This window comes from Battus philenor, unplaced genomic scaffold, assembly GCF_028537555.1.
Source record: "Battus philenor isolate CCGP_79_NKW_IND1 unplaced genomic scaffold, ilBatPhil1.0.hap1 SCAF_13, whole genome shotgun sequence".
NCBI classification, from domain to species: domain Eukaryota; kingdom Metazoa; phylum Arthropoda; class Insecta; order Lepidoptera; family Papilionidae; genus Battus; species Battus philenor.
This window is the reverse complement of record NW_027181675.1, coordinates 5,800,324-5,818,090: the sequence shown is the minus strand read 5'-3', so window position 1 is coordinate 5,818,090 and position 17,767 is coordinate 5,800,324. Positions and strand designations below refer to the sequence as shown.

General features: G+C 31.1%; 1 protein-coding gene across 1 annotated transcript in view; it reads left to right on the top strand.

Moving 5' to 3' along the window:
* LOC137933300 (G-protein coupled receptor Mth2-like) overlaps positions 1 to 17,767 on the top strand; it is a 71,409-nt gene that overhangs the window by 52,862 nt on the left and 780 nt on the right. Inside the window, exons 2-9 of the mRNA XM_068777196.1 lie at positions 9,838 to 10,055; positions 11,604 to 11,830; positions 12,287 to 12,472; positions 13,224 to 13,302; positions 13,417 to 13,598; positions 13,687 to 13,812; positions 15,476 to 15,632; positions 17,015 to 17,204. Coding sequence (XP_068633297.1) covers positions 9,838 to 10,055; positions 11,604 to 11,830; positions 12,287 to 12,472; positions 13,224 to 13,302; positions 13,417 to 13,598; positions 13,687 to 13,812; positions 15,476 to 15,632; positions 17,015 to 17,204 — 1,365 coding nt within the window. The remainder of the gene's footprint in view (positions 1 to 9,837; positions 10,056 to 11,603; positions 11,831 to 12,286; positions 12,473 to 13,223; positions 13,303 to 13,416; positions 13,599 to 13,686; positions 13,813 to 15,475; positions 15,633 to 17,014; positions 17,205 to 17,767) is intronic.

Sequence of the window (17,767 nt, the reverse complement as noted above, 5' to 3'; positions counted from 1 at the left end):
TCTGAGTAGGTAGCTATTTTTACGTGCAACATTCCTATGTACCGGTTTGAAGACTGCAGTAGCAACTAAAATTACTTCGTTAATACGTTTAACATATGTTTAAAGTTGATGGAAGTAGTGTAACAATTTGTTTAGTAATATCCCGGACAGCACACCAGTATTTTAGGAGTAAATTATAATTGAAATATTTATATAGGTAACTTAAATAAAATAACATATATTAATTGATCATATGCATTATGAGAAAGATATAACCTTAAATAATGTCAATATCGCTTAAACCATAGATGCACAGACCATGGCCCGCGCCGGTTGAATACTGGTGGCCCGCCGACAGTAAAAATAATACTCTCGTACATTCGAAAAATATTGAATTCTATTCCAGAATAAAACCAAAAAAAAATTAATTACCTTTACTTCTGGCGGCCGGCCCGCCATCAGTTCATGATTTGCCCGAGTGGCCCCTAGTCTTAATAAGTCTGTGCAACCATGGCTTAAACGTTGTATTGTACACCAATTTATAAAGAAAAAAAGGTGTTTTTGTAAAACAATAATTAAACGATACTTCTGGTATTAGTAGCAGTAGACGTCCTGCGGCTAGATTGATGACGATGATGAAATTATTATACCAATATGTCCCTACAGTTGAACATATTCTAACCTTAAAATCTTAACGATCAATATTTTGCGAGTCTGGTAAAACGTTATTCATTTTTTATAGAACAATTTCTTTCAACGTTATCGAGGTATAATTCAATTTTGGGGTACATAAAGTGCCCAAAAATTGGTATCTACTAACTTTAACGATACCAAATAACGAATGATAAAAGAAATCAAGTTTATAGTACCTATTAAAGTATGTGGGTTATAACTCAAGGCTGTTATAGGCAATAAACAACCAAGATTAAGGGAAGGAAACAGGAAAAATTGCGACATCTTGAAAAACAGATATATTGTGCTTTTTATGATTGCATTACAGATGCAAACAGTGACCTTTAGGCATATAAATTATTTAACAACATGAAATAATTTCAGTTGACCTCAATTTAAGTTTGTTACTTTATAGGCTTTGCGACATGTCCTCGGTCCTACTTTTATGGTATCTTCACGAACCTTGTGTACGGATGCCGGATGGGTTATTTTTGACCAGCGCTACTGAGCATGAGGCATTCATTCCCTTTGATAAACAGAACCACAGGCTAAAATGAGAAATAAATAGGTCGGTGTAAAAGGAAGAATTTTCAGTCACTTTATAAACTATTTACATATACTTTGCAAGAATTTCGAAGTCAAGCAAATTTTTATATATTTATGGTATATTTTTAATAATTTAGTGTATCGTAGACTAATATGAACTACAATTTAATTATTCATTAACTAGTTTAATTTTTATAAAAAAATAGTACCAAATTGGGCTTTTTATTAAGACGTACCTGTACCGATAATTAAGCAATGTGGTATATCGATCCAAACTTACAAATGTCTACATGAAATTCAGTTGGGCTTTTTTGTGATCACTCTTACAAACATCCTATAACTTTAAAAAAATTCTCAAACTTCAGTTATATCTGTTTTTATTCCGAGCAGTGGTAGCCTAGCGGTAGAGGGGTGAGATTTGCGATCGTAAGTCGCGGTTACGATTTTTGGACTTCAATCTTCTATAATTCACACTTTGATTGAATGCCACTGTTTACAAACAAGTTTCTAGAGAAAGGGCAGCAGCCTTCTCTGCATATCATAGCTGCATACTGCGATCGCTAACTCGCCTGCCAAGCGTGGTCATTATGGTAAATCCCCTTTTAGAGATATTTAGGCTGAAACGATGATATCTTTTGTACTAATTTACGTTTGAAGAACTTTTATTCATAAAATCTACCTCTAAAGCATTACAACGGAGTTTATTGCCAAAGCATACACAGTTGCTTACAAATAAATTACATACGCTATGAAGTCTAGAGAAGTATACTTCTCTTGCTTATAAGCAGCGTGGCTTAATTTATATTATTAAACCTGAGCTTGCATTATCAATATTTGACGATATGTTTTCATTATGATTCATTCGCTGAACTATTCCTTAATAACGTCTACTTCTCTCAGATAGTTTTTTGATAATAATAATTATGTTACAAATTAAGACATAAATTGCCGTCGCTTTTTTTTAAATAATCCTCGCTAAAGGTTCTGATTGTTTACAGATGACATCAACTGCGCAATAGACCGTAAGTTTACGCCTTAACTCAAAGGTTCACGATCGTCGACCTTTCCCATAATCCGATGTAATGGGCGTAAAATAAGATCGAACTAGGGTTTAATAATGCAGACATATAAACCCGGGTCCGAAAATAATGTATGTCTAGTGCCAAGTCCGAACATAGTATAGGCAAATAACTTACAGTCATTTAGTTTACAGACTAACCACAGGAGATGTGAGATATTTTTTTCTTTTCTGACATTTTACCGTGGTAACGTGGTGGAAATGTGAGATATTTTTTCATTTCCGACATACTACCGTGGTAACACTGTAAGGTTCAGCCAATTTAAATTATTTGTTTGAGAACGCCCTTCATTTTCGATTGAAGGGCATTCCTGGTATACTAAAAAGTTTAAATGTCACCATATTTATTAGCATCTTTGTTACGTTATGTGCGTGAACTTTATATATTAATAGAGTAATATAAAACTATGCTCAGAGAGCTTATTCTTCTTTCAAAGCCAAGGAGGTCCCAGTTTTTTATTTTCAAGTTTGGTCATTTATTATTGTTGTTAAATTTAAAACCCACATGTTCGGCAGTTTTTAACGAAACTGCTGCGATCCTTTGGTATATCGCAAACTGTAAATATTTATACAGGGAGTTTGGTTATAGATGTAAAGGCTTCTAAACTTTTCTTTGTTTAATACCTACTCCAAAACACTCTGTAAATAGTGATAACTCTGAAATTATAAAACTAAATACTTAATTTTAATAAGTAATTTCCATTATAAAACCATTGATTTTTAGATATGGTGTAACATACATTAAGTAACAGCAAATAGACTATAAATTAATTTCTTCAAAGCTTTTACATCCAAAACCAATCACATTATTAAGGTTTTGTTTGGTTAGGTAAGTTTTTGTAATAATAAATAACTTTTGTTTAAATCATTTTCATAATCCACTACATTAGTGTAAGACAAAGTTAATCATTATTTAAAAAATATCACTGCGATCCTATTTATCGTCATTGCTTATATACCAAATATAAAAAAAAAACATTTGATGAAATGTATTTTTACAAGATTGTCGTTCAAGTAATATTTTGGCAGTTTTAAACTATAATGTCTTAAACCAAGCAGGGCGTTAACTCTATCGTGAGTAATACGCCTTGTTCAACGCAATGTGATAATGACATGAGATAGTACGTCCCGTAAAGGATCTGTCATCTGTCTAGACAGACTCTAGCATCGACTTAAAGACTTGCGACTTAAATGCAGACGCCAAATAATCTTATCCCCACTGTTTTCAGACTGCTCGTTTAACTTTTTTTTTGATTAACCGGTCGACGATGTCCTGCCAGTTAAAATCGTATGTTTATCAATATTTAGGTAAAAACATTTGATTTAAGGAGGTCGTCCGAAGACGCTGGATTCTGACGGCTTCCAACTGGACTTTATGGAAATTTGTTGAGGACACCGAAGTACAACAGTGGACGTTATACGGCTGAAATGATGATTTTACATTAAATATTCAAAATTTCTAATTATCATTGACAATATCATATCAATTATACATAATATTATTTAATAAATGTCATTTAATAATAATATTTAAATTATATAATATCATAGCATTGTCAAATTATTAGAAAAGTAAATACACGCGTACGATTATTTTTATTAAAAATATATTTTCTTTTAATTCATCAAAATTACTCCACATACCGTTCATTATGTTCATCTTATTAAGCAGTTGTAACCCAACGGTAAAGGACTTGTGATCGACGTCTCGGGTTCGATTGCTGGGATATATTATTATTCACATTTTGTGCATTAATTATATAGGGTAACCATTATTCACAAACAAGTTTCCGTAATACCATAGTTTGATCGTCAACACGCCTGCCAAACGTGACGATTGTGGTCTATCCCCCATTGATGTCTTTGTGGGAGGTCAATACCTTGCAGTGACCGTCTTTGTGCTGAAACGAATATAAGTTCTTAATCAACTTTTTATTTTTTTGCTTTTTTATATAGTATATATTCGTTGAATTGTTTTTAAGTAAAGTAATGTTATGTAAATAAACATTAATTAGGTTACTAAAACTATTGGTAAATTAAACTAGGCGACAATGTAAGTAAAAGGCGTATTACAAAATCTCACAGATTTCGAATCAATTACGATATTGTGAATTGAGGTCAACAACCTCGACCGTGCGTACGGTCCCTTATAGGGCTGACATGGTCTGCTTGTGTAGGTGTTTCTTATCTGCGTCTGTCACAGTGGGGCTACTGGTGTCGCAGGCGCATCGTCACGTCGCAGCGATAACACGCTGCTCGTATTAAATACAAGTTTTATGGGAATCTTTCTCTCGTGGGTGAGCTGTGTGAATTAGAGAGTGCATTAAACAAAACGGAGTAGCTCTTACAATGTAACAGAGAGAGGTGTTCCTTATATAGCGATATTGTTATGACCGAACTAAAACGTTAGTTATCTGATCATTATACTTTTAATCTAAATCATGAACTCACGAACAATATAAAACTGTTATCAGTGGAAACCAGCACGAGAATAAATCAGTCGAAATAAATTATCGACGTAAATAAAAATTATTCGCTGAAAGTTCCGTTACTATATAGCTATACGAGAGAAAGATAAACATAACTCTCATTGATCGACAATTTATTATCTATTTGCTATTCTAATTTATTTTGTTTTTGAAACCACTTTACTTACCGAGGTGTTATAGTTTTGGAAAAGAATTAAGAAAAAACTCCATATTAGCACATCTTTTGATAAGGTTTAACAATATAGATTTATACATATACATTTTATCAGATATAGCCTAAATGAAATTAAAATAATCAAGCGACATTTAAATATGCGTTTTTCGCCTTTAATATGCATTTTGAATTTTTTAGTAATCCAATAACATTATGCAGAATTTTATTAAAAATCAGATTCCGTTTATTACAACTGAATTAGAGACTTTCCAGTGGAAACTTTTGTATAACTAGTTTTTCTCAGTGCCTAGTAAATAAATACACTATTGACGTCCGCTATATTTTTTTAAAATTCATTATGATTATTGTAGGATGACGAAAGAAGATGAACCAATTCGGTTAATTTTTTAATAAAATTAAAGAAGAAGAAAAATAAAAAAAATCTTTTACCATGCAATTCATTCATTCTCTTGTTGATCTCGGTTTTGACAGATAAATTATTTCCATCACTTCAGTTACAGATGTTTATTTTAATATTCGAATGGTTTTTCTTTCTACGAAATAGAAATTTCTTGTTTTTGCAAGTGTCTTGATTTAAAATACAAAATTAGAGAGATTATAAGATCTAGATTGCATACTTACAAAAAAAATATAAGTTAATTTAAATCCAGATCATGCGAGTGAACGTCTCTGCTTAATTTTTCCAGCTACGGTTAAGATTTTTAAAAATGTGGACATAATTAAAATTAATCCTGATATAAGTTGTATCTGTAATTTTAATTAAACGTCTCTCTTTTTGCCATACAATACAAACTTAAAGGATCTACATGAAAAACTTTGTTTTATTTTAATCGGTAAAAAAGTTATAATTGAAAAGTGCATATAATTGTTACCTAACAATGTAAAATGTGGAAAATAGATGTGTTAACCGGGAATATGAATTGTAGTCACGTCCGAAACACGTGTGTTGGCGGCGGAACTAGAGCAGTAAATAAATTCCCATTGAAACTATTACCGTTGGACTGCTGTAAATATTTATTTTTATATTATTACACAGTAGCCATCAACGTAACCCAAGTCGAATGTTCACGTGAACAATGCATCATCTTGACTTTTAAAGTGATGGAGCATTCCATTCCTTCCTTACGGCTTAACCTGCCACTTTTATGAGCCGTGCGTCACTCAAACGACGCCGATTTTTTCTAGTGAAAGAGCAGATTTACGATCGAATAGCGGGCGCTATGAATATAAAACTTTTTGCGTTATATCAAAAAAAAGACTAAACCGGCAACTTGTCCACATCTTGGTAAGTGATATGTCCCACGCAATTTTTTTAAAATTGATACCAGTCTTTTGAAGTTCAAAATGCCGTGTAGCATTCAATCGTACTTTTACGGATAAATGAAAGACAACAATCTGGTTATTAGTTTAAATTTATATATATATATATTATTAATTTATGTAAATCGTTACTATGTAGTTATTGACTAGCAAGTCTTTTTTGATGCGTATAATTTAGATTTTTAAACGTATCATTACAGATACAGTTAGTCAAAAAGTTTACATAAGTACAGACATTCACACACGACAACATATACAAACATACGAACATTATTTTATCTAATTATTGTGTTACTTCATCGCCCATCTTTGTTGCCTAATTAGTTTTGTTTTTCATTTAATGACGAATTAAGATTGAGTTCCAACGTTAGTCAGAGGAATCAATTATGTTTTCTTAGAAATAAAAACCTCCACCACTTATTTTAAAAATTATTTGCACAGGTAAATAGCGCCATTGCTTGACTTTGAACGATAATGATATTTTAGAAATTTAATTATGTTTCAAGAATTTTTTTTTCGTGGCGCAAAGTGCTAACTCTGGCAAAAATGTTTAATATATTTTTAAAGTTCTATCTCGAATAACGTTTCTTGAAAGCAATTTGTGTTAAAAGTTCGTTTAATAAAGTAATTTTCATGGTTTATTATATAATTATGGTACCTTTATATTTCGGTAAAAGATATTTAATTACAATAGCGAATAGTACTTGTAGTGAAACAACAGATGCCCCTTGATATATTAGATTAGTGTTAAAAAGAAAGCCGTGTTCAAGTTAACCAGTTGTAGTCCCTTTAATTTGTTCTGATAATCACTAATTTATTAATGCCTATAGACTATAATTTAGTGTATTTCGATGGAAAAGATTAATTGAAAAGAATATTGCATTAATGAGTTACTTCTAAGTAGAAGTGTGCTCTGCTCTGCTTTCATATACAGATTTAATACAACAATTTATTGTTTAGTAAGTATGCTTGACTCTGTGAAGAATGTAGGAAAAAAATTCGTATCCGTAACCAATAAATGAACTCGATTATCAAGGAAATACAGAGTTAAAATGATTAAATAAAGATATTTTAAAACCTAAAGTACATTCATATTATAACACAGAATATTTATGTATTTTTACGTACTATTATTACAGCATGTAATTATTTTTATGTAGAATCTATACATAAACTATATTGTTAAAATTCTATATAAACATATATCCAGTGATAAACATCATAACATTAACTTGAAGTAGTTCTTCAAATTCTATTTAGTTAATAAATGTTCTGGTCTGTTCATACGCTTTCGAATAGCGGAAGCTTTATCAAAATCAGGTCAGTAGCTTTCGCAGATTGCGTGCGGAAAGATACACGTTTATTATAATGGCTCTATTAGCTTTTTTTGTTCGGGTATGCGATCAACATTTTTTATCCTCTATCAAAATCATGTTGTTTATGAGGTTATTAGCATTTTCATGCTTCACCTTACATCTGTTTAATAAAACTTGATAGATTATTATAAATTGAAAAATTAAAAAAAATATTTTGTAAGTAGTGGTTAAATGTAAAATTTATCGTTTATTATTGCAGGAGAAAATTCAAAACAATATTCATCATAATTATTATGAGTATTATGATTGTTAACTTTAAGAATGATCAATAAAATTTAAAATATAAATGGAATTGAAAATGACGTTAACAGTCGTACCACAATGGCTGAAAAATTTTGGGTACGACAACCAATTTGTTTTTGAAATTCTTTAAAAGATTTCTAAGATTCAATTTAAAATTCAACTTATTGAAATAAAACGTAGAAAAATGGGCCATTTATGTAGTTGCGACTCTATTGTCGTCTATGATCGTGGGCAGCAGTAAATATTTACTATTACCGTGGTCGCCCATACATCGGTTAAAGAATATTAATACATTATCTAAATAAAGGAAAAGCATAACTTCAGTTTAATAGATTTTTATAAATGTCTAGCAAATACTTGGCTGTTTTTTAAAGTAATCAAATAAATATCTGTAAGATGTTATAGTGTTGCAAGTTTATTTTATTGTTACTATAAACACGCGGTGTATTACGATAGCAACAAATTTCTTGTATAACCGTTCATTGGGGAACATAAAATATGTTTGTTATTCATGCGCTGCCATGCATAATAAGTAAGTGGCATTTTTATTGTTGTTTTTTTGAGAATAATAAATAGAGTTGCTAAGATGTTAAGAGGCATAGACAAGTTTATCTTTTATTTTTTATGCATCAGATTGCTTTATAAGTATACAACACTATTGAATTCGGTTTGTAATGTAAATTTAAATATAGATTATAACAAAGTTATAATTTTGATAATAAATTATTAAATTTTACAAATATCAGCATCTTTATTAGAAGCATTTACAATTAATGCTTCAATTAGATGTTGCAAATAAAGAAAATGAAAATACTAAGAAACTTATAAAATTTTTATAAAAATATCTGCTTGATTTTTTTAATTTCTTTCAATTGTATTTTATTTGTTTATTCAAATTTTTCCAATTTTTGTTATTTCTGAAGATCGTGTCCGTCTTGAAGTTTCTGGTAGAAATCGATAAGATGCTCTTTGCATATTACTATCCTACCCTCTACTATTTTCAGGGCAGTAAGTAAGCATTAAGAGTTCAGTTATTCCTGTCTTGATAAGACTAGCGGATAGGTGATCGTCCACGTGGCCTGTTACCTTTTACTTTCTTTAGTACTTTCCGTAGTTTGTCGAAGTTATCTGAGTATATCTAGGGGGAATTGGCTAAAATAACTTAGAACTCCTTGGTACCGTATTGAAGAGAGTTTGGTCTTAATCATCAGCTGTTTGAAAATGGACTTATTGATGCGTTTGTCCATGGTAAGCGTAAAATAACAGCAATAGTGTATAATTGCCAAATAAATATGACCTACAAAAGTTTGTTCTCTAATTGGACATTTACGTGAGTAATTCCGCCGCAGATAGGATCAATTAACCTTAGTCAAATTAATTTATGACTTTGATTTAACCTCATGTACGGTTTGTGAATATGTTATTAAACTTTAGCAATGCGTGTAATTAAGAATTGTTAGTTTTATATTTGACCAATTACAGTATATAATGTTACTTGATAAATTATTTGTTACAGATCTGTTTGTTCTTGTTTTATTTACTTTCTTATTATTTTCAGTTTATTTTGTTAAACTTTATAGAGTATATTCCTTAGAGAAGCCAATTTTATGTTTATAAACTCTTTACAATATTGATATAGACGTTAACCGCTGTACATAGACCATCCGTATCGATATCCAATCTAAACAGAAGAAGCGACCTGTATTCAGTCTGTTATGTTATTATATTTCCGACTTTAAAATGCCGTGAGCTGATTCTATAAATCGTTATTTATCAACAATTGGCTTGCTTTATGCATAAGTCAGGAGGTATAATTATAAATGGCTATTCATTACTTTCTTTTACACCTGCTATATATACCGTTCTCTCGATATAATACAGTTTTAGATAAGGAAGGATGCTTTATCACTTTATAATATAAATCAGAACGCAGACGTTTATTTTTTTCTTTTTGTACAGGATGAAGAAGTGAAAAAACAACTGCCAGTGGCTCCCAAATGTTGCCCAAGTGGACAAAATCTTACCGTGACGTATGAAAACGGCGTAGCAAGAACTGCGTGCACTCGATCAAGTCTCACGTTTCAGCCGATCTTCCACAAAGCGAACGAAACACATATATGGAGCTACGACAGCAATGTTTTTGAAACTATCGTAGGCAATCCTTGCTTATATGACAGGTTAGTTATATTACTATACTCTTCTTTAATACTAAATGTACATATCCTATAACCATAATCATCTTTTCAGCCATTTGACGTCCGCTGTTGGATATAGATATCTAGATAGATTTCCAACAAGATTGGACGGCATGAGCCTGCATTTAGCGTCTGCCGACCACCTTAACGAGCTTCCCAGTCCACCTTGTAATAAAATACAGAATCAGAAAACAAATCTAAAATATTTTATTTGGAATATAAAAAAGTTCTAACGTTACAAGATTTTTTATTAAGGAAAATTAACAAAAAAGATACCTAAATAAAATTAAAGATAATTCCTGAGTAATTACACATTAATGAGAACTATATCATTTATGGACATACCTATAGGAAAAATAAAGAAATTATTTCAGGAAGAGGTTTATTTATAAATTAATAAAAGAAAATTAATTAATATTGAAGTCAACTGGGGTCACGTTGCCGATTGTTGTCTCTCCTTTTGAGAGAAGCCTTGTCTTTGATAAGTGTGATGATGGTTCTAATCTTTTCTAGCTTCTATTTTGGTTTTATTCGCTCATAACTATTTTTAACGTCTATTAATTTATGATGATGTACATTCTCATTTGTGAATATTTTGGAAAAGAAAATTTCCAGAATACATAATATAATATAATCTTCAAAATTGCTACATTTGCGTAGGCAGTAACATAACATATGAGTTCGTATCTTTAAAAGAATATCTTAATAACTTGTTTTTATTTCGAACAACGGATATTTGTGAAATATTCATATATTACAATTAATGCTATACATATTTTTGACCGCCTACACATGCCTCAATCAAAATGTCATATTTAAATGTTTAGTTTTATGATCTAAAACATTAAAGAATAATGTTTTGTTATGCCTATAATTAATTTTTTTATTCGTACATCAGCAGTAATAGATAGTAAGCGATTCTTTGCAAATAAGTCTGTGCATTTCAGGGTGTCTGAGTACGTATATTAAGTTGTTTTCTATTAACACAATTAGACCGCAAATTGGGTTTTTAATAGCTTAGCATATATCACAAAAACTATGACACATGCCAAACCAAAATAAAATTAAATTCTGTGCTCTATGATCTGACTATCTTCCTAGATAGAATAGAGAAGTATCAACACAGTAAATTCTACAGCTGTAAATATTAGTGTTATTCAAATAATTTTTACAAAACTCGATTATTAATTTGTGAGTTTCTTGTTTTTTTTTTAAAGTAATCACTAATTTCAGAAGTACACACTGCTTGATCTATTATATTTTTCATGACCGGACCTTCCTTTTTTGTTAGATTGCTATAGAAAAATATAGGTAAAACTGTTTTAGTTCTAACTTAAATAAAAATGTTCTGGATATCTGTAATTAAGGTAAATGGTTTAAGATTCAACATAATATTTTCCCTTTATATTTGTATTAACTTTGTTGATGTGTCTATTAAAAAATAAATAAAATAACAAAACAATTCAGTAATTTAAGATTTTTTTGTAATTTAACTAAAGATGAAATTAATGAAATATATTCTGATTTTAGATATAAACTAGATCCAGAGAAAAATAGCAGAGACGAATTCTATTTACTAGTGAACGGTTCACTTTTTGTGCCGTTTAGCGAACCCTATTTACTCGGGACAAGGGATTACTGCATGGAAACTTTCTGGAACGAAACAAATCCGGCTGGAGTTACACTTCCATTAGTTTGTTTCCGAACGCCATTCAAGGAAGCGAAGACTTCCGCCATTCTCATAATTTATGCTGCAGGTAATTTAGTTTTATAACTTGCAAATGGAATTGAGGATACGTCACTCATACTCTTCCCATGAGTGTCGTAAAAATTGGTGAGAACAGATGACAGACTTGCTGTGAAAGTCTGAGTGAGTTATGAAGTGGTTTTTAATATATTTCGCAAATCTCTCAAGTCCTTTTATATTTCTTCTGAATTTACTGAAGATGGTTAAAATAACGTTAATTTATAATAAAATAATAAGAATTTAAAACGATATTTTAAGTATTATGAATTTTAAAAATATAATTTTTTTGTAATTTCGTTTTAAAATTATTTTGGACTGGCCTAAACTAATTTGCTAAAACCAATTACATAACGCTAATCCTTCCACCAGAATGATCATTCAAAATTAGTTTGATTTATAACAGACAGAAATATACGTCTAAATTCCACCCATATATGCCAGCATTAAAAGCGATATTTCATTACAGGGCTAATAATTTCGGTGCCGTTCCTATTAGCGACTGCTTGTATATACACATTTATAAAGGAACTGAGAGATACACACGGTAAAGCGTTGGCATGCCATTCGGTGTGCCTGGCAATAGCGTTTTCCTGCTTGGCAGCAACGCAACTGACCGGCCAGAACTTTCCAACAACTGTATGTACGGTAATGGGTACGTATAAAAGTTTACATTTTTAATTTAATATAGTTGTAATAACTACAAAATATATGCTAAAATGTTTATACTTTTAAGCAATATATTATGAATTCGCTCCACCGTTACTAACGTAATTTTTAGATTTTAAATTTATAGTTAAAGTCAATGCAAGACATGCGAAAGTCCTCTATTTGGAACTAGATGTACGCTACAGGCATCCAGTTGGAAAAGTCAGACAAAAAGGGAATTTCTTTATTGTTTATACTTACAGAACCAAATAAAGCACTCACTGTCCTTGCTTATCCTGATCTTGGTATCACTTAATTGCGTATCTTTTCATTTCGTCACTCATGCCGTTATAAATTATATTTTTAAAATTAAAACTTCTCGTTTTGACTGCTTCCTTAATAGATATAGTTATTTTAATGCTTAAACTTCTACGATCCCATAAAGGCAATCATACAATTTATTTTTATACCTTGAATATAAAACGTCCATTCGGTTTGCGTTTATATTACGTTTAATTAAAAAAGGAACCAACACCTTCATAACAAACAATGTTGCTGCGAAGTTAGTAGATATTACTGTAGATATGTCTATATGTTTTATACATTAGTCATTGAAAGACATATTTACGTTGTTAACTAAAGAAGATTTTGTTTCTTATTGAAGCAAATGCTCTTTGTAATGCTCAGATGGAAGATTACTAATATAGAAAACTTTTCCAATGATAAATTAATGATATTCATTTTGACATTTGTTTCAGCGTATTCCATCCAACTGTCGTTTGTCTCCTGTTTCTTTTGGTTAAATGTCATGTGTTTCGATACGTTCCTGAATGTTCGGTAAGATGTTCTTTTCAATATACATATTGTATATATTTTAATTTATGTATTTTGAAATTATACAGATTAAAATACATTCAATAGTATAGATAATATATCCTATGTTATTTGTAGGCGATATATAAACTCATCAGTGAGTAGAAGAAGTATGAGAAGAAGGTTTGCTTGGTACTGCGCCTATGCAATAGTTCTTCCCGTCCTTTTGCTACTTGTTACCGTCACAATGGATTTATCACCAGCTGTGCCCAGCACTTATCTTAAGCCCAATTTCGGGGTAAAAGGTTGCTGGTTCAAAAGTAAGTCGATCCTTTTCTTATTTCGTATGTAAATATGAGACAAAAGCTTCTTATCGGATTAGAGCTAATATTTCATACTTTTTCACAGCGGATCAAGCGGCTTTGCCGTATTTTTACGGACCCGTTGCCGTTATCTTGCTAAGTAACCTTGTGATATTTTTCTTTACATCACGAGCCTTCGCTGTACACTATGATAAACTAAAAGATGTAACGCGTAAGTATTTTTTTTAAATTTAATTTTTCATTCCAGGACTTTTTATTTATTATATGCCATAAACACTTGAGTAGGTATTAATTAAAGATATATGTATGAATCGATTATCCATATATGGTTTAGTCGAAGTCATGGTTTAATATTTACGACTTTATTGTGTTCATTATTTATGAATTGACGCTTTACTTTGATCAAGCATTACAGACGTCATTTAAAATTACGCATCGTTGTTATAAAATAAATACCAGATTTTTGTACATTTATATTAATTTACAAAGTATATTGTTGTAAGAATTGACTGTTATGTGCAAATTAAGCAATATGCTATGGACTGTTGACGCTGAAATATTGTTAAGTACACAGAAATTCCATAAATTTTATAGGAAAACTTTTTTGTTAAATATTATTATGGCACATTACTATGTTATTTATGTAGCCAAACGACTATAAATTTAAATACATGACTAATTGAAATTCTTATAAAAGAATAACACACCTTCATACGAGAGTAAATAATTAAAAATTTATGAGACCTTCATTTTTATCTAACACGTTCATTTTTGGATATCTAAAAGGACTCCACGAAGGACTTTTGTTTTATGCGACCAAAATCTTTCCGTTTAACTCTGTGCAAAAAGCGTTGACTACGACAACAATACATATTTCTTTACTGCTAAAAGTTTGATTAAACGGTATAAAAAATTGTATATTGATCACGTTTCATACAAACTACGGGAAAGTTTAGCTATGTGAAAAAGTTAACGCTGCGAGCGTGTTAACCGTCGTCACTGAACCGGTAAAAGTTAAATTGGTTTAAATCTTTAATTGTTTTCTATATTCAGTTGATTTTGATCATCGCCATTATTTCAGTCGTAAGATTTCCATTGTTGGATATAGGCATCCCTATGGATTTCCAATAAGACCGGTTAGTAATAGTGGCCTGCATCCAGCATTTATTTGCCTCTGGCCTCTCTTATCCTTAATTAGTTAGGATCAGGGTCTTTGTTTACAATTAAGTTTTTCAGATTTTTCATCTTTATCCATCTCTCACTGTCATTCTTCTCAATTTCTTTTATTCTTACCTTATTTCCATCACAATATCTTTCATTTTGTTCTTTCATTCCTTCTTGCTTACATCGCCTTCCTACCATCATCTTATTACTCTTAGGTAGCTAGGTACATTTTATTTATTCTTTATTTTATTATTGACATATTCTATTTTTTTATATCACATTTTTCTTTGGGTTGTCCTTTCTTAATACATTACTATACTTTTCTTATTCTATTTTTCCTATTATTAATTGACTAGTTATTTTAAAATAAGGTTATTTGTCAACCCAGTAAGTGTACGTCTTACGCTTCCCGGCCCGTGATCTCTAATTCAAAACATTACTGGTATATAATCGTTTTAGCCTATAGATGTCTACTGCATGGCATAGGTCTATTTCTAAGATATCTATGGGGGATATGTCATAATCGCTACACTTGACAGGTGGATTGGCAGTTGCAATGTGATGTACAATGTTACAATGTGTTGTATAGTACGCAGAGGCAGCCGCTGCCTATCGTCCGGAAACTTGATTGTGAGCAGTGGTAATCACAAAGACAATAATAAAAAATGGTGGAATATGTTATTACTTTACTATTTGTATTGGTTATGTAGCGTTAGATTTGGCGCATTCGGACAACAGTACGTCTGATGATTGGGTGCGACTTGGTACGGTGCTTGGTCAACCGCTGCCAGCCCACGAGCGAGCCGCCTCCCCGCCGAGAGAATCTACCATTAATTTCAGCCAAAGGCTAAAGAAATATAAGAAAATGTATGTACTGTTATGGTATTAATAACAAAATTCTTTATTACGTTTGTAATAGTATGATTAAGGACCATTCGGAAGCATATTTATCTTCATTAATCGATAAAAGATTACGAAGGAGACTACAATGCATTAATAATAAATTAAGTTAATAAAAGAAAACATTTTTTGAGTGTGAGTATAGCCTGTGCACAACTTGCAGCTTGTCTTTTACGTATTCATCTCACACGCCCATTGGTATCCTGATTTTTTTTGATACGAAAGTGTTTTCTATATTAACTCAAAACTGCAATTTATTCTAGATTATTAGATATAATTTTAGGGCGTCACTATTTGTTGGATACTTTCATGGTTTGTTTTTTTATAATAAAATCAAAATTTTGTTATTTATTATATGTAGATGTGGTATTGGCATTGGAAATGACTTCTTGATGTCTATAGTTTATTTTTAAATAATAAGTCCGACACACCTTCTTCGTTAAATTATCCTATTTACAAAAAGAAAGATCGATAAAGAGAAATAAAAAACGAAATTCTTTAAGCTAGTTTTATAATTTCACTTGAATAATTTACATAATAAAATCATATAAGTACTAATACATAATAAAATAAAACAAAATAAGGATTTTTTACTAGCACCATCTAATAATTATGTTTACAACATTGTGGGCAACTGTGTACGATTTTACATTACATTCCTTAGTAGTATCTTAATTTTCACATAATAAATTTATAAATGTGAAAGATTTCTTGTGACAGTAAATTTTGGGAATGAATTGCTATAATACCGTATAAACGACATTATAAAAATAATCACTTGGCTGAGTTTGTTGCGAGCTCGATCAGGGTTGCTTTAAGTTGAAGGATGCCATTAAAAGGTGTCTTAATTTGATCCAGTTATTGATTCATCATTACAATTTAACCCAAAAGAAATCCACTGCTAGATATAGAGGCATATGTCTGTGTGTCTGTATGTCCCATTGATTTACAATAGGACCTGAAATTGGCCTGCATCCAGCGACTTATCAAGATGGTCTCTCATTGTGGATAGATGTTCTACGCTGGACTTTACTTCAAAACTATTAACATCTAGCGGTCATCTGTTCTGCACGCTATGTGGCCTGTCCTGGCTATGTCGGTAACTTTAGTTCGTTTTCCTATCTCCTCATATATGATACATTGGTACAAACAATGATGTTATCTAATTTAATCGATCATAAAATTTATTGTAAAATAAAATAATAATGAAATCATAAAAATAAACAATAAAAATTCTTTTATGATGGTGTCACAATATTTTTATATTGTCTATTTTAATTGTAATTAATTTGATGTTATTTATGAAATATGCAGGTTTTTAAGATTAAATAGAAAAAATATTCCTACAGTTTCCGAACGTGTTGCATTCTGTCGGTGATCATGGGGTTGTCGTGGGTGCTGGAGGTAGTGTCGTGGGCGGCAGGCGCCGGCACCGCAGCTGTCTCCGTCTGGTCCCTGTTTGACCTCATCAACGCTTTGCAAGGAGTCGTAATTTTCTGTATGTACGTCCTACAACAGCCCGTCCGCTCTTATGTTAAGGTGAGTAATACACGATTAATTATTTTATTGTTATATTTACATACAAGCTGTCATCCGATCAATTTTTATACTTAATCAAAGCACCCTCAACCCCCTTCGGGTGAACATTATTATAATTTGATTATTCCTAATCTCTACTTGGCAAAAAATAAGTAGAGATTTGATACAATATAGAAGATATTACATAATATACTATGCTTTACAGTTCCAGAGATATTGTGTACACAGTACAGACATACGTACAGACACGTAGGCGGAAATCTCTGATATATCTGTATATATATATAGTATGTGAAAGAGTATTATAGATACCTTACTGTAAAAAAAGGTGGCAATAAATTTAAAATAGCTTTCAAATCTTTTGGCTAAATATTTAAAAAAAGGAACAAGTGTTATGCTGTGTGCTACATTACGTCATGGATAGAACTGGCAACCAAGACACAGTCTAAGCGTTTTTAGATTCCAGTGTTAAATTAATAAAAAGAAAATAAGTTTCATAACATGCCAGGGTAATACCGTATATCTGTTAACCATATTTATCCATCTCCTGATAACAGATGTAT